Raw genomic sequence first — 21,528 nt, 5'->3', positions numbered from 1 at the left:
CATTTGTTATTTACAGGTTTTGTGTTTTGTTTTCATACAAATTATATTCATGTTTAATTATGTTTCTAAACAGATGTTTTGTATAAATTATATTCATAATTAGAATGAATTGTAATTAAATAGTTTATTTTTTGTGTTTTGTAAAAAAAAGTAATTTAATCAGGTTTCTATTCATAAATAAAATTAATACAAATTAAATATTTAATCTGCGATGAGGTGGCGACTTGTCCAGAGTGTACGCCGCCTTCCGCCCGATTGTTGCCGAGAAAGGCACCAGCGCCCCCCGCGGCCCCAAAAGGGAAAAAGCGGTAGCAAATGGATGGATGGATATTTAATAATGATGAAAAATTCTAAATGAATAAAATCATACAAATGGCTTCATTAAATACTTAAAATTATACAAATGTTATGTTATTTACAGGTTTTGTAAAAAATGTTGTATTAATTTTTAAAATTACGTTTTTTGTAAAAACATATCCAAGCATATCAATAAACATACAATTAATTTGTACAAAACTTACATCTTTTAAAAATCAAACTGAAAATAAACATTTTTACAACACAAAATATAGAAGTAAAATACAAAAACCCTGTAAAAACATAAAAGGCAAGTAAATTTAAAATAAATCCAATAATGCATACAACACACAAACTGTAAAACAACAAAAAAAACATAAAATAATTACAAATAAATGAGAATGTGGGTTCTTCCGAGGATGTTGTAGTCGTAATGATTTGTGCAGTCCTTTGAGACATTTGTGATTTGGGGCTATATAAATAAACATTGATTGAAAAAAGTAAAATATAATGAAAATATTTCTGCTCACACACTGCAAGAGAATCCAGGTGGGGTCGGTGAAAGGTCACAGAGAAGCTGGTGTCTGTCTCAAGGCGGACCTCGAAATGTTGATCACAGGCTGAAACTAAAAAAAAAAGGAAATATCGATAAGAATGGAAACGATGGAATGGATTTTTTTATTTTATTTATTATTGTTATTTTTTAAATCTGTTACACTTTCACACCTGGACCTGGTGATGTGCAGCTGCTCAGTAAAGTGTTAATAACACACTGATGCCGCAGCACCTCCACCAGATTGGGGACGTGGACAGGATGGGTGAAGGGAACGCTGTCCATCATGACCCCTCTGTGGGCAGGAGAGTCCCACGCCTCTCCAGGGAAAACATACGTGTGGATGGCATCACCTGGAAGACGCTTTAAACACACACACACACACACACACACACACACACACACACACACACACACACACACACATTATATCAAAGCTTACTTAGGAGGGTTAAAGAACATACCAGAGTGAAAACACTGTCCTGCCCATCACTTCCTGTCAAAAGGTGGGGAAATGGCGCCCACTGCAGGTCAGAATTTGGTATAGCAACTTCTAGGAATGGACATAAAATATACATTTGTTTGGTTTAAAAATAGCATCATGTTAGAAAATATATTTAAATACCTGTAATTCGGCTTATCTTGTCAACAAAAGGCACCATGATGGGTATGACTGGCTGCAGTTTGAGCACAAAGCAGGCAGGGAATGTTTCATGAGGGACATCCGTCCAGGGGGTGAAGACCGGGTAGCTGCCGGGACATATTAATGATCATAACCATGCCTTTCCTCAGATTTCTAGGTGTCTTGACTTGCATTAAAACTCAAAGTTTGCAAGTGTGTCCTTGTCAAGTGTTTATTTTGTCACGTGTCCAAAACACAAACCCCCCCAAAAAATACTTTAAAACTAACCCCCATTACCAGTTTTATGGATCGTCAAATGTAAATGAGATTTGTCATTTAGACATACAGTGGGGCAAAAAGGTATTTAGTCAGCCACCGATTGTGCAAGTTCTCCCACTTAAAATGATGACAGAGGTCTGTAATTTTCACCATAGTACATTTCAACAGTGAGAGACAGAATGTGAAAAAAAAATCCAGGAATTCACATCGTAGGAATTTTAAAGAATTTATTTGTAAATGATGGTGGAAAATAAGTATTTGGTCAACCATTCAAAGTTCTCACTGATGGAAGGAGGTTTTGGCTCAAAATCTCACGATACATGGCCCCATTCATTCTTTCCTTAACACGGATCAATCGTCCTGTCCCCTTAGCATGAGGTTTCCACCCCCATGCTTCACAGTAGGTGTGGTGTTCTTGGGATGCAACTCAGTATTCTTCTTCCTTCAAACACGACGAGTTGAGTTTATACCAAAATGGATACATGGATGATACAGCAGAGGATTGGGAGAATGTCATGTGGTCAGATGAAACAAAAACATAACTTTTTGGTATAAATTCAACTCGTCATGTTTGGAGGAAGAAGAATACTGAGTTGCATCCCAAGAACACCAGACCTACTGTGAAGCATGGGGGAGGAAACATCATGCTTTGGGGCTGTTTTTCTGCTAAGGGGACAGGACGATTGATCCGTGTTAAAGGAAAACAATATCACCAGACCTATGTAAGCGTCAATATATACCTTGATGTTGCAGAAAAAAGATCATATGTTTTTTTTAACCGATTTCCAAACTCTAAATGGGTGAATTTTGGCGAATTAAACGCCTTTCTTTTATTTGCTCTCGGAGCGATGACTTCACCTAGGTAGTCAACCAGCATTTTCTCAAACACATTATAAACATAGAGTCAAATCAGCTCTGTTATTTTCCGTTTTTTAGACTGTTTTCCGTACCTTGGAGACATCATGCCTCGTCTGTGTGTTGTCGGAGGGTGTAACAACACGATCAGGGACGGAGTCAAGTTGATTTACATAGTATGTGCATCGATAAGCAAGGCATGCTAATCGATGCTAACATGCTATTTAGGCTAGCTGTATGTACATTTGTAGCTATATTTGCATCCTGCCTTTCCTTCTACCCACATTTAATGCCCAACAAACACTTACCAATCGACGGATTTAAGTTGCTCCAGTGTCACAAGATGCGAAAGCCCCGATCGTTTGGTCTGCACATTTTACCGGCGATGCTAAGGCAGACATGGCCGAATAGCGTCAATAGCTATTCGCTCAATAGCTTCAGTTTGGCGGTTATTCATCCTCTTCTTAAAAGACCTAACCTCGATCCTGACCTCATGGTAAATTACCGACCGGTGTCTCACCTTCCCTTTATTTCAAAAATCCTTGAAAAAATTGTTGCGGAGCAGTTAAATGAACACTTAGCGTCTAACAATCTCTGTGAAACCTTTCAATCCGGTTTCAGGGCAAATCACTCCACGGAGACAGCCCTCGCAAAAATGACTAATGATCTATTGCTAACGATGGATTCTGATGCGTCATCTATGTTGCTGCTCCTCGATCTTAGCGCTGTTTTCGATACCGTCGATCATAATATTTTATTAGAACGTATCAAAACACGAATTGGTATGTCAGACTTAGCCCTGTCTTGGTTTAACTCTTATCTTACTGATAGGATGCAGTGTGTCTCCCATAACAATGTGACCTCGGACTACGTTAAGGTAACGTGTGGAGTTCCCCAGGGTTCGGTCCTTGGCCCTGCACTCTTCAGCATCTACATGCTGCCGCTAGGTGACATCATACGCAAATACGGTATTAGCTTTCACTGTTATGCTGATGACACCCAACTCTACATGCCCCTAAAGCTGACCAACACGCCGGACTGTAGTCAGCTGGAGGCGTGTCTTAATGAAATTAAACAATGGATGTCCGCTAACTTTTTGCAACTCAACGCCAAAAAAACGGAAATGCTGATTATCGGTCCTGCTAGACACCGAACTCTATTTAATAATACAACTCTAACATTTGACAACCAAACAATTAAACAAGGCGACACGGTAAAGAATCTGGGTATTATCTTCGACCCAACTCTCTCCTTTGAGGCACACATTAAAAGCGTTACTAAAACGGCCTTCTTTCATCTCCGTAACATCGCTAAAATTCGCTCCATTCTGTCCACTAAAGACGCTGAGATCATTATCCATGCGTTTGTTACGTCTCGCCTCGACTACTGTAACGTATTATTTTCGGGTCTCCCCATGTCTAGCATTAAAAGATTACAGTTGGTACAAAATGCGGCTGCTAGACTTTTGACAAGAACAAGAAAGTTTGATCACATTACGCCTGTACTGGCTCACCTGCACTGGCTTCCTGTGCACTTAAGATGTGACTTTAAGGTTTTACTACTTACGTATAAAATACTACACGGTCTAGCTCCATCTTATCTTGCCAATTGTATTGTACCATATGTCCCGGCAAGAAATCTGCGTTCAAAGGACTCCGGCTTATTAGTGATTCCCAAAGCCCAAAAAAAGTCTGCGGGCTATAGAGCATTTTCCGTTCGGGCTCCAGTACTCTGGAATACCCTCCCGGTAACAGTTCGCGATGCCACCTCAGTAGAAGCATTTAAGTCTCACCTTAAAACTCATTTGTATACTCTAGCCTTTAAATAGACTCCCTTTTTAGACCAGTTGATCTGCCGTTTCTTTTCTTTTTCTTCTATGTCCCACTCTCCCGTGTGGAGGGGGTCCGGTCCGATCCGGTGGCCATGTATTGCTCGCCTGTGTATCGGCTGGGGACATCTCTGCGCTGCTGGTCCGCCTACGCTTGGGATGGTTTCCTGCTGGCTCCGCTGTGAACGGGACTCTCGCTGCTGTGTTGGATCCTCTTTGGACTGGACTCTCGCAACTGTGTTGGATCCATTGTGGATTGAACTCTCACAGTATCATGTTAGACCCGCTTGACATCCACATCCATTGCTTTCCTCCTCTCCAAGGTTCTCATAGTCATCATTGTCACCGACGTCCCACTGGGTGTGAGTTTTCCTTGCCCTTATGTGGGCCTACCGAGGATGTCGTGGTGGTTTGTGCAGCCCTTTGAGACACTAGTGATTTAGGGCTATATAAGTAAACATTGATTGATTGATTGATTGAGTTTCTTCTTCTATTTCGTTTTCGCTATCTGACTCCATATTCCAACCATCCGTTTCAATACATGCGTAATCTGTTGAATCGCTTAAGCCGCTGAAATCAGAGTCTGAATACGAGCTAATGTCACTATATCTTGCTGTGCTATCCGCCTGGATAGCATGTATATCACTGGATGACGTCACACGAAAATGGACGGTGGTTTTACAGATAGCAAAAATCAGGCACTTTAAAGCCTTTTTCCGGGATATTCTATGATGGGTAAAATTTTGAAAAAAACTTTGAAAAATAAAATAATCCACTGGGAACTGATTTTTATCGGTTTTAACCCTTCTGAAATTGTGATAATGTTCCCCTTTAAGGAAAGAATGAATGGGGCCATGTATCGTGAGATTTTGAGCCAAAACCTCCTTCCATCACTGAGAGCTTTGAGTGGTTGACCAAATACTTATTTTCCACCATAATTTACAAATAAATTCTTTAAAATTCCTACAATGTGAATTCCTGATTATTTTTTTCCACATTCTGTCTCTCACTGTTGAAGTGTACCTATGATGAAAATTACACACCTCTGTCATCATTTTAAGTGGGAGAACTTGCACATTCGGTGGCTGACTAAATACTTTTTTGCCCCACTGTATAAAGTCAAGAAATCCCATTTGCAGAAAAACTGGAAGGTCTCCATTTTGGGCTACAAATAAGGGTTGTATTTTGACGAATTACTTCCCGAGACTTTGACACCATTGGTCTAAAATCAGTGTTTGGGCTCATTTGATCAAACATAAGGCCCAAGGCCTGGATCAGGCCCGCGAACAGGTTGTATACTTCGCAAGATGAGTTTGGGAAGTATAAAAATGAACCTTAAATTTTTGAATGAAAGAAACAGCTGTTCTAAATGTCACAATAGCAATTATTTGTATCTTTGTAGAAGATGCTACATATATACAAAATACACCACATGATGTTAGCACAAGCCTGGGCAATTATTTTGACTCTGGGGCCACATTTAGAGAAAAAAATGTGTCTGGGGGCCGGTATATCTATTTTTAGGAACACTAAAACAAAACCTCACAATAATGTCTGGTTGAATGCTAAAAACGTCATGACAATACCGCCTTAAAAAAACGCAATGGAAATTTTACATTTTTCTATGAATGATACAACACTGAATATTGACAAAATATGAATGTCAAACCCCCTTTTGATGGACACTTTTTACAATCAAGTGAAACGCAACAAAAATGCAACAAACAGTGAAATGTGAACGCGAAGGGTACACAATAAATCCACCTACAATGTGATATATCTGATATTTGTTGAATTTCTCACAGGTATCAATAAAGTACTTTCTATTCTATATATCACTAAGCTTTAGAACTTTGTTATGAAAATCTCCTCCCGCGTCTGTGGAAATGCTTCCCGTGCACACTGCTTGGTGCCTCGTCTGACCTGCTGTGACGTAGATTACCATAGTAACTAATTATATTACCATAGTAACCGGTATATCATCCATAAGCACAGATTCCAATCATTGGAATACTTTGTATAGTTCAAGACTTGCGGTCATTTGAAAACATGACTGCACATCATAATGGCAGCTACAGCTTCCATCTTAGAGATCTAAAGAAAATATTTGAGAATGTCCGGCAGGCCAGATTGAAAAGGTCAACAGGTCCTAATTTGCCCAGGTCTGTGTTAGTACATCAGTTAAGGAAAAATGATCAAACTACATAAATGACAACCTGTAATTTGATTTTGATATAACTTTTTTATCTTGATAGATAGAAAATTAACACCAATGAGTTGACACATTGTTTATTCAGAAAATATAAATAACAACGAATAATGATAGAATACTATTAACTGCAACATGAAAGTGTAAGAAACAAAACATTATTATTTGTACAATTTCAGTATGTGCTTCTTGTATTTTTTAACAAAGAAAACAATCTGAAGTTGTCTTCATTTATAAGTTATCGTGCCGTGATTTTACCAGTCTGGCCCACTTGGGAGTAGATTTTTCTCCATGTGGCCCCCGATCTAAAATGAGTTGGACACCCCTGCTTTTAGACAGATGGAGGACAAATTTAAAGCAATTTAGCCTACACCATGTGGGCGGGGCATTTCCACAAAAATGTTAACCTTAATAAAAACTATTAATAGTAAATGGTGAATAATAAAAATAACACCCTACAGTTATGCATAATTCACTTCATCTAATAGTCTTGGACAAAAAATGTACATGAATGGACCCGTAGTTAAATGGGGACACAAAAGGCCCTTTAAAGTCATTCATTTTGGTATGATGATGAGATTCATAATTATTTCAACATGATTATTCTCACATAATTCAAAATGATCCTTTGCATTACCCTTGGTTGTCCAGTTGTAGCGGCAGGGGCAGGACTGAAGCCATCTGAAGCCTGTGGGTCACATGACTCGGGCACACAGCTATCTGGGCGACCTGAGGGTCCGTTTTCAGGTCTGTTCAATGCCATAAATGATTCCAAATGTTAGCCATTTTCAATATGCATGCAGATTAAAAAAAAACAAAACATCTCACTTGTAGTCACATCACCTGCTGTGGCAGAATAAAACTGCAGGGTCGAAGGGCAATCTAGAAGGGATTAAACAAAAAAGAAAAAATCAGTTTCATTAAAACATCTCCGTAGAGTGTGCAAGTGTACCTAATGAAGTGGCCACTTTAGTATGACTCTTAAAATGTTATATGTATGTTGGAATAGTTTAATTTAACAACTTATGACGCTTAGCGGTGTAGCTATTACAAAAGCCAAAACCAGTGGACTCGTCAGCCCACAGAACACGTTTTCACTCTGCATCAGTCGGCGTTTCTGGGTGTTGTTGATAAATGGCTTTGGCTTTACATAGTAGAGTTTTAACTTGCACATACAGATGTAGCGACGTATTATTGTTACGGACAGTGGTTTTCTGAATTGTTCCTGAGTCCACGTGGTGGTATGTTTTACACATTGATGTCTGTTTTTGATGCAAGACCGCCTGGGGGATCGAAGGTGACGGGCTTAGCTGCTTACGTGCAGTGATTTCTCCAGATTATCTGAACCTTTTGATGATGTTACGGACCACAGGCAGTGAAATCCCTAAATTCCTTGCAATAGCTGTTTGAGAAATGTTGTTCTTAAACAATTTTCTCACGCATTTGTTTACAAAGTGGTGACATCCTTCTTCTTTTATACCCAGACATGGCACCCACCTATTCCCAATTAGCCTGTTCACCTGTGGGATGTTCCAAATAAGTGTTTGATGAGCATTCCTCAACTTTCTCAGACTTTTTTTGCCACTTATGCCAGCTTTTTGAAACATGTTGCAGGCATTAAATTCCAAATGAGCTAATATTTGCAAAACATTAAGTTTTTTAGTTCAAACGTTAAAAATATTGTCTGTGCAATGTATTTAATTTAATATAGGTTCAAAAGGATTAGCAAATCCTTGTATTCACGATTTACACAAAGTGCTGATGTTAGCACTAACATAATAGTTAGCAAGCAGGATAGCTTCAACTAAAAATACATGTGAAATAGATGTATACCTGCAGAGTTAGCTTTATAAAATAGCAGGCTAACATTGGAACATTTAGCGTACTTACAAGTGGGCGCCAAGTAAAAAAATATTTTTTTTTTACTTTAACCATACAAAATTGACTATAACACTATCATAAATATAAATGCTAACATTGGTATGCTAAGATGGTTCTAGGTGACAAAGTTCATTATTTTTTTATTTAAATGTACAGGAAGCTAAAATTTTATCATAAAATGTTAGCATGCTAACATTTGCATGCTATCATGGGAAAGTTATCATACTTGCAAAATGGCTTGAAGCAACAAAGTCTAATATTTTTAGGTTCATACATACACAATTAGATGAAATGCTTGCATAAAATATTAGCAAACGTCAAAACATTACGGGGCTAACGTTCATGCTCACATGGTAACAATCGGCATTCTTGAAAGATGGCGCCAAGCAAACAAATCAATGACGCATTGGTCAAAATGTACAAAATTACCTAAAATGCTTACGCGAGCATTGATTTTGGCACAACAAAGGGTGAAGAAAAAAAATAATAGTAAATTACACCACCCCCTGTGGGTTGTGTAAATACGCAATTACTTAAGTACCTTTCAAAAATGTTTTGCTTGTTGGCAGCAATTTTTTTTACAACCAAACTGGTAACATTTTTATGCACACACAAATAGTAAATTAGTAAAGTAAATTATATTTATATAGCACGTTTCTCTAGTGACTAAAGGCACTTAACATAGTAAAACCCAATATCTAAGTTACATTTAAACCAGTGTGGGTGGCACTGGGAGCAAGTGGGTAAAGGGTCTTGCCCAAGGACACAACGGCAGTGACTAGGATGGCAGAAGCGGGGATGGAACCTGGAACCCCCAAGTTGCTGGCACGGCCGCTCTGCCAACTGAGCTATACCACCCTGCTGGTAAATGTCCTAAAAAAAAGCGTGGAATGTATTTTGTGGTGATTTGGCAAAACACCCAAAAGTTACAAAGGCTGTTTTATTATGGAGTCCAATGAGCTGCTGGAGAAATTTCAATGGTTTCAAACAGCAGCACCTACTGTGTGGTGTGTTTGTCTGAAAAATAATAGCACAAGCAACAAAGTAGTAGTGCATGTTTTTAAAGTTAAGTTAAAGTACCAATGATTGTCACACACACACTAGGTGTGGTAAAATTTGTCTTCTGCTCTTCTGCATTCAACCCATCCCCTTGTTCACCTTCTGGGAGGTGAGGGGAGCAGTGAGCAGCAGCACTGCCGCGCCCGGGAATCATTTTTGGTGATTTAACCCCCAATTCAAACCCCTGATGCTGAGTGCCAAGCAGGGAGGTAATGGGTCCAATTTGTATAGTCTTTGGTATGACTCGGCCGGGGTTTGAACTCACAACCTACCGATCTCAGTGCGGACATTCTAACCACTAAGCCCCTGAGTAAAAAATGTTTACACATGAGTTAGCTTACATTAAAAAGGGGAAGTGCACTTTTTTTGGGAGTTTTGCCTATTGTTCACAATATCTATGAAAGACATGACGATAGATGTTATTTTGTTTTGCATTCTTAAATATTAAATAAGTGCGATCAAAAGTCTGCTTGCAATGGAGCCTATGGTAGCCGCGCAATTCCGCTTACAAAGCTGTTAAAAAAAAATCCAAACACCTCCACTAGAGGTTTTATCTATAAGTATATGTAATAGCACATTTATAATAACAATATTTACGTATTTTGATTATTGTTAGCATACGCCAGGGGTCACCAACGCGGTGCCCGCAGGCACCAGGTAGCCCGTAAGGACCAGATGAGTCGCCGCTGGCCTGTTCTTAAAATAGCTCAAATAGCAGCACTTACCAGTGAGCTGCCTCTATTTTTTTAATTTTATCTATTTACTAGCAAGCTGGTCTCACTTTGCTCGACATTTTTAATTCTAAGAGGGACAAAACTCAAATAGAACTTGAAAATCCCAAAAAATATTTTAAAGACTGTCTTCACCTTTTTGAACAAATTAATTAATTTTTTTACTTTGCTTCCTATAACTTTCAGAAGGACAATTTTAGAGAAAAAAATACAACCTTAAAAATGATCTTAGGATTTTTAAACACATACCTTTTAAACTCCTTCCTCTTCTTTCCTGACAATTTAAATCAATATTCAAGTTTTTTTTTTTATTGTAAAGAATAATAAATACATTTTAATTTAATTCTTCATTTTAACTTCTGTTTTTTCGACGAAGAATAGTTGTGAAATATTTCTTCAAAGTTATTATGATAAAAATTAAAAAAAAATATTCTGGCAAATCTAGAAAATCTGTAGAATCAAATTTAAATCATATTTCCAAGTCTTAGTTTCTTTTAAAATGTTTGTTCTGGAAAATTTAGAAAAAATAATGATTTGTCTTTGTTAGAAATATAGCTTGGTCCAATTTGTTATATATTATAACAAAGTGCAGATTGGATTTTAACCTATTTAAAACATGTCATCAAAATTTAAAAATTAATCTAAATCAGGAAAAATTACTAATGATGTTTCATAAATTCTTTTTTTTATTTTTTCAAAAGGATTCGAATTAGCTAGTTTTTCTCTTCATTTTTTGGGGTTGAATTTTGAATTTTAAAGAGTCGAAATTGAAGATAAACTGTTTCAAAATTAAACTCTTTTTTTTTGTGTTTTCTCCTCTTTTAAACCGTTCAATTAAGTGTTTTTTTCATCATTTATCCTCTACAAAAAACCTTCCGTAAAAGGGAAAAAAAATGTACGACGGAATGACAGACAGAAATACCCATATATATATATATATATATATATATATATATATATATATATATATATATATATATAGATAGAGAGAGAGAGAGAGAGAGAGAGAGATTTATTTATTAAAGGTAAATTAAACAAATTGGCTTTTTATGGTAATTTATTTAAGTGTGTATCAAACTGGTAGCTCTTCGCATTAATCAGTACCCAAGAAGTAGCTCTTGGTTTAAAAAAGGTTGGTGACCCCTGGCATACGCGGCACATTATTTTCAAAAAACAAATCACTAAGTTTACTTTTTTTTCCCCCTTTCATCACTGATTATTACTGACTGCAGACTTTTTGAGAGCCAACAAACGTAATAAAATATCACTTACTGTTCAAGGTATGCTATTATTAGGATGTTGACTGATAGAATCGTGTTATATTCCAGTTTAGATGAAGAATGACTCATAATCTGCTCAGAGGTCGAGTGATTAGAGTGTCCGCCCTGAGATCGGTAAGTTGTGAGTTCAAACCCCCGGCCGAGTCATACCAAAGACTATAAAAATGGGACCCACTACCTCCCTGCTTGGCACTCAGCATCAAGGGTTGGAATTGGGGGTTAAAAAGGTAGAAAATGGATGGATGGATGGATCACCTAAAATGATTCCCGCTGCTGCCCTCACCTCCCAGGGGGTAAACAAGGGGAATTTGTCAAATGCAGAGGACACATTTCACCACACTTAGTGTGTGTGTGTGTGTGTGAGACAATCATTGGTACTTTAACTTTAACTATAATCATTCAAAGATTGGCATCAATATGAACGGCCAATTGAATCCTAAATAACACTGCATTGGCGCCATTTAGGCACTTTGTCCAGTTTACATCTGCTGTGACAACTAGAATCACAGGAGCATCCACCAGGGGGCAGTGCAGCGTACCCAGATGTAAAACCTCTTTTGCACAATAAGACTTTTCATATAAAGCCATAAAGGAATGGAACGACCTCACAACAAACTTGAAAAGTCTAAACAGGTTACTCTTCATTCATAATTGAACTTACAAAGTAGGTTCGAGCAATCAAAGTTGTCAACTTAATGTGTCTTATTTTTATGCATGACAACATTTTGGTGTTAGCTGTGAGGTGTGTCTGTTATGTCATGGTGGGTTTTTTGTTGTTGTTTTTTTTACAAATGACAGATGTGAACAAGAGCCTGTATTGTCTATGTGTTTTGACGTAAAGGAGGGGTGGTTGTAATCTGTAAGTATGTATCAATTAAAGGGCATTTCATGACTTTTCTTAATTTAATTACATGCTATTGTATAATTGTATTGTTATAATTTGATTACATGCTTTTTGTATCTGTTTGATTTAGGTAGCCAGCGACTGCAGATGGAAATTAGCTATTTAGCTATTATCGGGTGCACAACATAGCCGTCTTTGAGCTTAATGTTTCTGTGCATTGTCCCTTCAAATAAAGGCTAAACTAAAAAAAATGATAATCCTCACAAAGAAATGGGGTGAGGCAGATGGGAGGGGGATCAAGTGTCTTTTCGCGTCGTTCTGGCCATTTTTGGGTCCTAAATGGCTGTCAAAGAGTACCAACTTATCAGAGTACCTACTCAGACTTCTTCTGTCCAGGTGAGAAACATGATTAATAGTCTACAATAATCGTACAGAGAGCAAGGAAGCGAGGAAGTAGCAGACCACTCAATGTAAACATGGAGACATAAATAGTTTGTCTGCGTTGGCGCTTATAATAACACTAATACTTAATGAATATTCAAGTCACAAAAAGTAAATTAAGTATTGTTAGCGCTTTTTGAATTGTTATTTATTGGATTTTATGGACGGAATAGTGGAGCTTCCATTGTCTCTGCTGTCAGCTGACTTTTATTTATATTTATTTTATATTTAGAAAGCATTAAAATATCCATCCGTCGTCATGTCTTTATCAAATATAGGCAAATGTCCAACAAAAGTGCATTTCCCCTTTAAATACACAGTTTTGTGGAATAATTAGGAAACAATGTTTTGGCCGCGTTTAGTTTACCTTCTTTTCCAGGTATGAAACAGCCCAGTATGCTGTTGTTCACCACATCCACCTGGTAGCAGCTCTCATTTGCAACCCTGCAAGGAAAATATAAAAAAAAAACCCAGTTCCATTGTCAATTGATTTCAAAAATTACGTTGTCTGGAGTCACTCACCTTGGCAAGTGGCACATTTCTTGCAAGTCTTTGGTGAGGTGTTGCAGAGCAGCAAACAGTTTGAATTTGACAACGCTGATGAAAAAAGTGGTTAAATGATGAATGCTACAATTGTTCAAATGATTGAATACCAAAATTGTACTTGTCTCCAGGGTTGTTGTACTGCGTGAAGAGGTCCTTCAGTTTAGCAGAGAACCCTTCAAAATGTTTTGACCTGTTGTGGGCGCAACATGTAAAAACCATTAGCATCTGCAACATTTTTATGTGGGGTCTTAATTAGAGATGTTCGATATTATCGGACTGTCGATAATATCGTCCGACAATTGCTTTGAAATGTAATATCGGAAATTATTGGTATCGGTTTCAAAAAGTAAAATGTATGACTTTTTAAAACGAGGCTTTACGGAGTCGTACACAGACGTAGGGAGAAGTACAGAGCGTCAATAAACCTTAAAGGCACTGCCTTTACGTGCCAAACCAATCACATAATGTCCATGGCTTTTCACACACACAAGTGAATGCAGGCATACTTGGTCAACAGCCATACAGGTCGCACTGAGGGTGGCCGTATAAACAACTTTAACACTGTTACAAATATGCGCCACACTGTGAACTCACACCAAACAAGAATGACAAACACATTTTGGGAGAACATCCGCACTGTAACACAACAGAACAAATAACCATAATCCCTTACAGCACTAACTCTTCCAGGACACTACATAATACACCCCCACTACCCCATACCGAACCCCCCCCCCCCTCCCCCAACCACGCCCACCTAAACCTCCTCATGCTCTCTCAGGGAGAGCCTGTCCCAAATTCAAAGCTGCTGTTTTGAGGCATGTTAAAAAAAAATAATGCACTTTGTGACTTCAATAACAAATAAGGCAGTGCAATGTTGGCATTTTTTTCCATAGCTTGAGTTGATTTGTTTTGGAAAACCTTGTTACATTGTTTAATGCATCACAAAAAAATTTGGCATAATAATGTGTTAATTCCACGACTGTATATATCGGTATCGGTTGATATCGGAATCGGTAATTAAGAGTTGGACAATATCGGAATATCGGCAAAAAAGCCATTATCGGACATCTCTAGTCTTAATGACTAAATATGATTACATTATATTAAAGTCCTAAAACAAATAAAAACTTTATCACATTTCACCTTTAAATTTTAAACTTTAACCATATTTTGATGAATGCATGATTTCTACTAAAATGAATTCATTGGGAAGAAAACATTTCAATAATGATTTAATGAAGAATAAATTCAGCATAATCAAAATTTTAAATTGTGTTTCTTCCTGACACCGGGGTTTCATCCCAGTACGAATGTTTACAAGCATAGCACTAATGCTGCCTGCTACAGGGAAACGATGGCTATCTCTGGGGACAGGTACTATTATATTTTTATGAGTGGCAGAGCAGGAAGAGGCTAGAAATACCCTTACGGTAATTGTTCACATAAAACACCCTTTTATGAACATTTTAAATGCACTTATTCACGTAAAACAAGAAGAGAGAAAAAACCCGTTATATCATTGAATACAAATAAAAGCTTATCATGGACGCCCCTGCTTATTTCAGCAGGACAATGCTGAGCCACGTGCTACAACAGCGTGGCTTCAAATGATTGCTTTGGAAGATGCAGGTTTTTACAACATCAAAAAGGAAAAACCTACTGTCCAAGGCTTTGCTACACATCTTAAAATAAAGCTCAGCTAACTATCCTTCAGCAAAGGTACAGACATGGAAGCCAAGTTGGACAATTTAGTTTTTCTTTATCTAATAGGCTAGCCTGGTTTGATGTTGCTGTTAAAATTTGGGTGTAGTGTTAGCACTTTAGCACAGTGGTCCCCAACCACCGAGCCGCGGATTGGTACTGGGCCATAGAATAATTTTTTATTAATTTTTATTATTTTTTAATCATTTTTATTTTTTAATTAAAACATAAAAAATACAAAGTACGCTTACAATTAGTGCACCAACCCAAAAAAACCTCCCTTTTTCATGACCAAAACCTCCCTTTTTCATGACAAATTATCAAGCGTTGTCCGGTCTGCAGCTACAAAAAAGGTTGGGGACCACTGCTTTAGCACACATTGGTATGCAAGCGTACGTTTGTGTCCTCCTGTTCCACTCCTTAATGTTACGTTGTTTTATGTGACATGTTGTCTATAACGTTGGACATGTGCAGAGTTACTTAAAAAGCGGATAAGGAGCACTTATGGGACACATTTGAAGAGGATAAACAGCTCATTAGCATTAAAGCTACAGACACAGGTTTTGTAAACACACGTTTTAGATCTACATTATAGCTAAATGTAAAAATAAATTTAAAAAAAGTTAGATTTTGGACAACACACTTCCAATACACATCTCTGACAAAGTTTCTAAACATTGAAAATAAATACGAGTATTTAAAGCCATGCATACCTCAGCAGCTGAAAGAAGGCCTCGCTCCTCTGCAACACAAGATTGATTATATTAATAAGAAATATAAAATGAGAAATGTACGATTGTAACAAACGGCTTGCAGGCACTTACGACCGGGGCTCTCCCATGCAGCGCCACCTTCACCTCCTCCACCCCGCCGCACGGCAGCAGCGCCACCTCCAGGTAGAACAGGTCGGCCGTCAGGTAGCAGGTGGCCTCCGTAAAGTGGAAGCCCATCCTTCAGAAAAAGAAAAATATTAGATCGAGGGTCATGTCGCTTTTCTCATAATGTGACTCTTTATTTTACCCGTGTTGTTTGCCAATCATCTCCAAACGAGAGCGCATGACGCTCATGGAAGACACTGGAACGTAAAAACAACTTCAGTTACTTTCACGCAGACTTTTTTGTGCTGATGTTGGGATTTAAGTCAACTCCTGTCAATCATGTATCATTCTTTTTTCCCCCCCCATTTGAAACCACCACAAAACAAATGTGTTTTTAAGTAGTGTAAAAACAAACTTTTTTTTTTTACATATTAATTAAATGTGAAGAAGTTCGATAAACATACACTAATTTGCCAAAAGTAGTTGACCACCCATCAAAATGATCAAAATCAGGTGTTCTAATCACATGGCCTGGCCACAGGTGTATAAAATCAAGCACTTAGGCATGGAGACTGTGTCTACAAACATTTGTGAAAGAATGGGCCGCGCTCAGTGATTTCCAGCGTGGAACTGTCATAGGATGCCACCTGTGCAACACATCAAGTCGTAAACATTTCCTCACTCATAAATATTCCAAAGTCAACTGTCGGCTTTATTATAAGAAAATGGAAAAGTTTGGGAACAGCAACTCAGCCACGACGTGGTAGGCCACATAAACTGACAGAGAGGGGTCAGCGAATGCTGAAGCGCATAGTGCAAAGTTGCTACGGAGCTCCAAACTTCCTGTGAACTTCCAGTTAGCCCACGTACAGTACGCAGAGCGCTTCATGGAATGGGATTCCATGGCCGAGCAGCTGCATCTAAGCCAGGGGTGCCCATTACATCGTTCGCGGAGGATGTGTCAGTCGATCGCAAACCAAGCATTAAAAAAATAAACCTAAAAATTTGTGATCAGCAATCTTTACTATAATGTCATTTTCATCACTTGATTGACATTCACAGCACCAAAGTGTCTTCTCAGATGTCGGTGGCTGCTGTCAGATCATTATTAAAAAAAACATGACTGAGAGGAGGGCGAAAAACACTTTATTTCAACACTCTCGCGTTGTAACTGCTGTCAAAACCCTAAAGACAGACTGCGCAATAAAAGCCCTGCTTCATCGCTGAGATCATTATCCATGCGTTTGTTACGTCTCGCCTCGACTACTGTAACGTATTATTTTCGGGTCTCCCCATGTCTAGCATGAAAAGATTACAGTTGGTACAAACTGCGGCTGCTAGACTTTTGACAAGAATAAGAAAGTTTGATCACATTACGCCTGTACTGGCTCACCTGCACTGGCTTCCTGTGCACTTAAGATGTGACTTTAAGGTTTTACTACTTACGTATAAAATACTTCACGGTCTAGCTCCATCCTATCTTGCCGATTGTATTGTACCATATGTCCCGGCAAGAAATCTGCGTTCAAAGGACTCCGGCTTATTAGTGATTCCCAAAGCCCAAAAAAAGTCTGCGGGCTATAGAGCTTTTTCATTTCGGGCTCCAGTACTCTGGAATGCCCTCCCGGTAACAGTTCGAGATGCCACCTCAGTAGAAGCATTTAAGTCTCACCTTAAAACTCATTTGTACACTCTAGCCTTTAAATAGACTCCCTTTTTAGACCAGTTGATCTGCCGTTTCTTTTCTTTTTCTTCTATGTCCCACTCTCCCTTGTGGAAGGGGTCCGGTCCGATCCGGTGGCCATGTACTGCTCGCCTGTGTATCGGCTGGGGACATCTCTGCGCTGCTGATCCGCCTCCGCTTGGGATGGTTTCCTGCTGGCTCCGCTGTGAACGGGACTCTCGCTGCTGTGTTGGATCCGCTTTGGACTGGACTCTCGCGACTGTGTTGGATCCATTATAGATTGAACTTTCACAGTATCATGTTAGACCCGCTCGACATCCATTGCTTTCCTCCTCTCCAAGGTTCTCATAGTCATTATTGTCACCGATGTCCCACTGGGTGTGAGTTTTCCTTGCCCTTATGTGGGCCTACCGAGGATGTCGTAGTGGTTTGTGCAGCCCTTTGAGACACTAGTGATTTAGGGCTCTATAAGTAAACATTGATTGATTGATTGATTGATCCTGCCTGCGCTAACAAAATAAGAGTCTCAGAAAGCTAGCGTGCAGAAGTTAGCAAGCTACGGAGTTTGCCGCCAATGTATTTCTTGCAAAATGTATAAAAACGAGTATGGAAGCTGGACAAATAAGATGCCAAAAACTAACCACTTTCATGTGGCATTGGATGGAAAGAAAACCTTTTTTTTTCCTACATTCGAAAATGTGGATGTTATCAGCACTACAGTCTGATTCCAAATAAATGCAAGTCATCAGAAACAGGTAATACACCAACTTATATTCTTGTCTTCATGAAACAAAAGGAATCTATATGTGTTAAACATGCTTGTGTTCAATCAATAAATCAATGTTTATTTATATAGCCCCAAATCACAAATGTCTCAAAAGGACTGCACAAATCATTACGACTACAACATCCTCGGAAGAACCCACAAAAGGGCAAGGAAAACTCACACCCAGTGGGCAGGGAGAATTCACATCCAGTGGGACGCCAGTGACAATGCTGACTATGAGAAACCTTGGAGAGGACCTCAGATGTGGGCAACCCCTCCTCTCTAGGGGACCGAAAGCAATGGATGTCGAGCGGGTCTAACATGATACTGTGAAAGTTCAATCCATAGTGGCTCCAACACAGCCGCGAGAGTTCAGTTCAAGCGGATCCAAGACAGCAGCGAGAGTCCCGTCCACAGGAAACCATCTCAAGCGGATCAGCAGCGTAGAGACGTCCCCAACCGATACAGGCGAGCGGTCCATCCTGGGTCCCGACGAGCGGTCCATCCTGGGTCTCGACTCTGGACAGCCAGTACTTCATCCATGGTCATCGGACCGGACCCCCTCCACAAGGGAGGGGGGGACATAGGAGAAAGAAAAGAAGCGGCAGATCAACTGGTCTAAAAAGGAGGTCTATTTAAAGGCTAGAGTATACAGATGAGTTTTAAGGTGAGACTTAAATGCTTCTACTGAGGTAGCATCTCGAACTGTTACCGGGAGGGCATTCCAGAGTACTGGAGCCCGAACGGAAAACGCTCTATAGCCCGCAGACTTTTTTTGGGCTCTAGGAATCACTAATAAGCCGGAGTCTTTTGAACGCAGATTTCTTGCCGGGACATACGGTACAATACAATCGGCAAGATAGGCTGGAGCTAAACCGTGTAGTATTTTATACGTAAGTAGTAAAACCTTAAAGTCACATCTTAAGTGCACAGGAAGCCAGTGCAGGTGAGCCAGTACAGGCGTAATATGATCAAACTTTCTTGTTCTTGTCAAAAGTCTAGCAGCCGCATTTTGTACCAACTGTAATCTTTTAATGCTAGACATGGGGAGACCCGAAAATAATACGTTACAGTAATTGAGACGAGACGTAACAAACGCATGGATAATGATCTCGGCGTCTTTAGTGGACAAAATGGAGCGAATTTTAACGATATTACGGAGATGAAAGAAGGCCGTTTTAGTAACGCTTTTAATGTGTGACTCAAAGGAGAGAGTTGAGTCGAAGATAATACCCAGATTTTTTACAGAGTCACCTTGTTTTATTATTTGGTTGTCAAATGTTAAAGTTGTATTATTAAATAGAGGTCGGTTTCTAGCAGGACCGATAATCAGCATTTCCGTTTTTTTGGCATTAAGTTGCAAAAAGTTAGCGGACATCCATTGTTTAATTTCATTAAGACACGCTTCCAACTGACTACAGTCCGGCGTGTTGGTCAGCTTTAGGGGCATGTAGAGTTGGGTGTCATCATTAAACACCTTAAACGTGTTGACAAAAACATCTCTTTCATAAATAATTAAATATAAATTATATATATGAATGAAGGGCTTCACGGTGGCAGAGGGGTTAGTGCGTCTGCCTCACAATACGAAGGTCCTGCAGTCCTGGGTTCAAATCCAGCCTCGGGATCTTTCTGTGCGGAGTTTGCATGTCCTCCCCGTGAATGCGTGGGTTCCCTCCGGGTACTCCGGCTTCCTCCCACTTCCAAATACATGCACCTGGGGATAGGTTGATTGGAAACACTAAATTGGCCCTAGTGTGTGAATGTTTGTCTATCTGTGTTGGCCCTGCGATGAGGTGGCGACTTGTCCAGGGTGTACCCCGCCTTCCGCCCGATTGTAGCTGAGATAGGCGCCAGCGCCCCCCGCGACCCCAAAAGGGAATAAGCGGTAGAAAATGGATGGATGGATATATGAATGAAGTAGATTCCTTCGACTTGGTCAACTGAAAAGTAGCTCGTCTTCAGAAAAAGTGTGGGCACCCCTGATCTAAGCCATATATCACCAAGTCCAATGCAAGGCGTCGGATGCAGTGGTGTAAAGCACATCGGCACTGGACTCTAAAGCAGTGGAGACGCGTTCTCTGGAGTGATGAATCACGCTTTTCCATCTGTCAATCTGATGGACGAGTCTGGATTTGGAGGTTGCCAGGAGAATGGTACATTTCGGACCTCATTGTGCCAAGTGTGAAATTTGGTAGAGGAGGAATTATGGTGTGGGGTTGTTTTTCAAGAGTTGGGCTTGGCCTCTTAGTTCCAGTGAAAGGAACTGTCAATGCGCCAGTATACCAAAACATTTTGGACAATTCCATGCTCCCAACCTTGTGGGAACAGTTTGGAGCGGGCCCCGTCCTCTTCCAACATGACTGTGCACCAGTGCACAAAGCAGGGTCCATAAAGACATGGATGACAGAGTCTGGTGGGGATGAACTTGACAAGCCTGCACAGAGTCCTGACCTGAACTCGATAGAACACCTTTGGGATTAATTAAAATGGCAACTAAGAACCAGGCGCTTTTGGAAGAATGGTCGAAAATTCCTATAAACACACTCCGCAACCTTGTGGACAGCCTTCCCAGAAGAGTTGAATCTGTAATAGCTGCAAAAGGTGGACTGACATATTGAACCCTATGGGTTAGAAATGGGATGGCACCTCAAGTTCATATGTGAGTCAAGGCAGGTGGCCAAATACTTTTGGCAATATAGTGTAATTTTTGCAAATGTACTCTGATTTAAGTCAAAGTCATCCAGGATCTCTTTGTTGCCTGTCTTAACCATAATAACAAAGATTGAAGATGTAGAATATGCTTCACTACAAAACTGCATAACGTCCTGAAACAATATCTATGGGCTGAACTGCTCGGGAGCAAGATATATTTTTCCATTATAGCCAATAACAGTACCGCCCACTGACCAATAAGATATCAAAAGGTGATAAAAACCATGTCCACTGACCAAACAGTTGTCTGAAAATGGCATTGTTAATTGACAATCATGTGGAAATCCATGACACCTAATAAGTTATAGAAACTACTAAAACTTTTTTTTTAAAACAGCTTTTGAGTGATGCATATCCCATCGTTTCAATGTTAGCTGTGGTTAGGACAAAAACAAAAGACATCCTGGATAACTTAT

The 21,528-nt window shown here is 39.4% G+C and overlaps 1 protein-coding gene across 9 annotated transcripts in view; it reads right to left on the bottom strand.

The window, feature by feature from the left end:
* zgc:111976 (mediator of RNA polymerase II transcription subunit 1-like) overlaps positions 1–21,528 on the bottom strand; it is a 29,854-nt gene that overhangs the window by 884 nt on the left and 7,442 nt on the right. For 4 of the 9 annotated variants that reach the window (XM_061921645.1, XM_061921640.1, XM_061921644.1 and 1 more), the window contains 12 exons: positions 16,150–16,204; positions 15,954–16,080; positions 15,843–15,871; positions 13,544–13,615; positions 13,402–13,476; positions 13,247–13,323; positions 7,472–7,525; positions 7,281–7,392; positions 1,476–1,600; positions 1,315–1,403; positions 1,024–1,216; positions 828–923 (listed from right to left, as the gene is read on the bottom strand). In XM_061921645.1, the coding sequence (XP_061777629.1) occupies positions 828–923; positions 1,024–1,216; positions 1,315–1,403; positions 1,476–1,600; positions 7,281–7,392; positions 7,472–7,525; positions 13,247–13,323; positions 13,402–13,476; positions 13,544–13,615; positions 15,843–15,871; positions 15,954–16,080; positions 16,150–16,204 (1,104 nt within the window). The remainder of the gene's footprint in view (positions 1–827; positions 924–1,023; positions 1,217–1,314; positions 1,404–1,475; positions 1,601–7,280; positions 7,393–7,471; positions 7,526–13,246; positions 13,324–13,401; positions 13,477–13,543; positions 13,616–15,842; positions 15,872–15,953; positions 16,081–16,149; positions 16,205–21,528) is intronic. The other 5 variants (XM_061921642.1, XM_061921641.1, XM_061921643.1 and 2 more) reach the window with 5 other exon arrangements.

This window comes from Nerophis ophidion, linkage group LG15, assembly GCF_033978795.1.
Source record: "Nerophis ophidion isolate RoL-2023_Sa linkage group LG15, RoL_Noph_v1.0, whole genome shotgun sequence".
Taxonomy (NCBI): Eukaryota; Metazoa; Chordata; class Actinopteri; order Syngnathiformes; family Syngnathidae; genus Nerophis; species Nerophis ophidion.
This window is presented reverse-complemented; position numbering and strand designations above follow the sequence as displayed.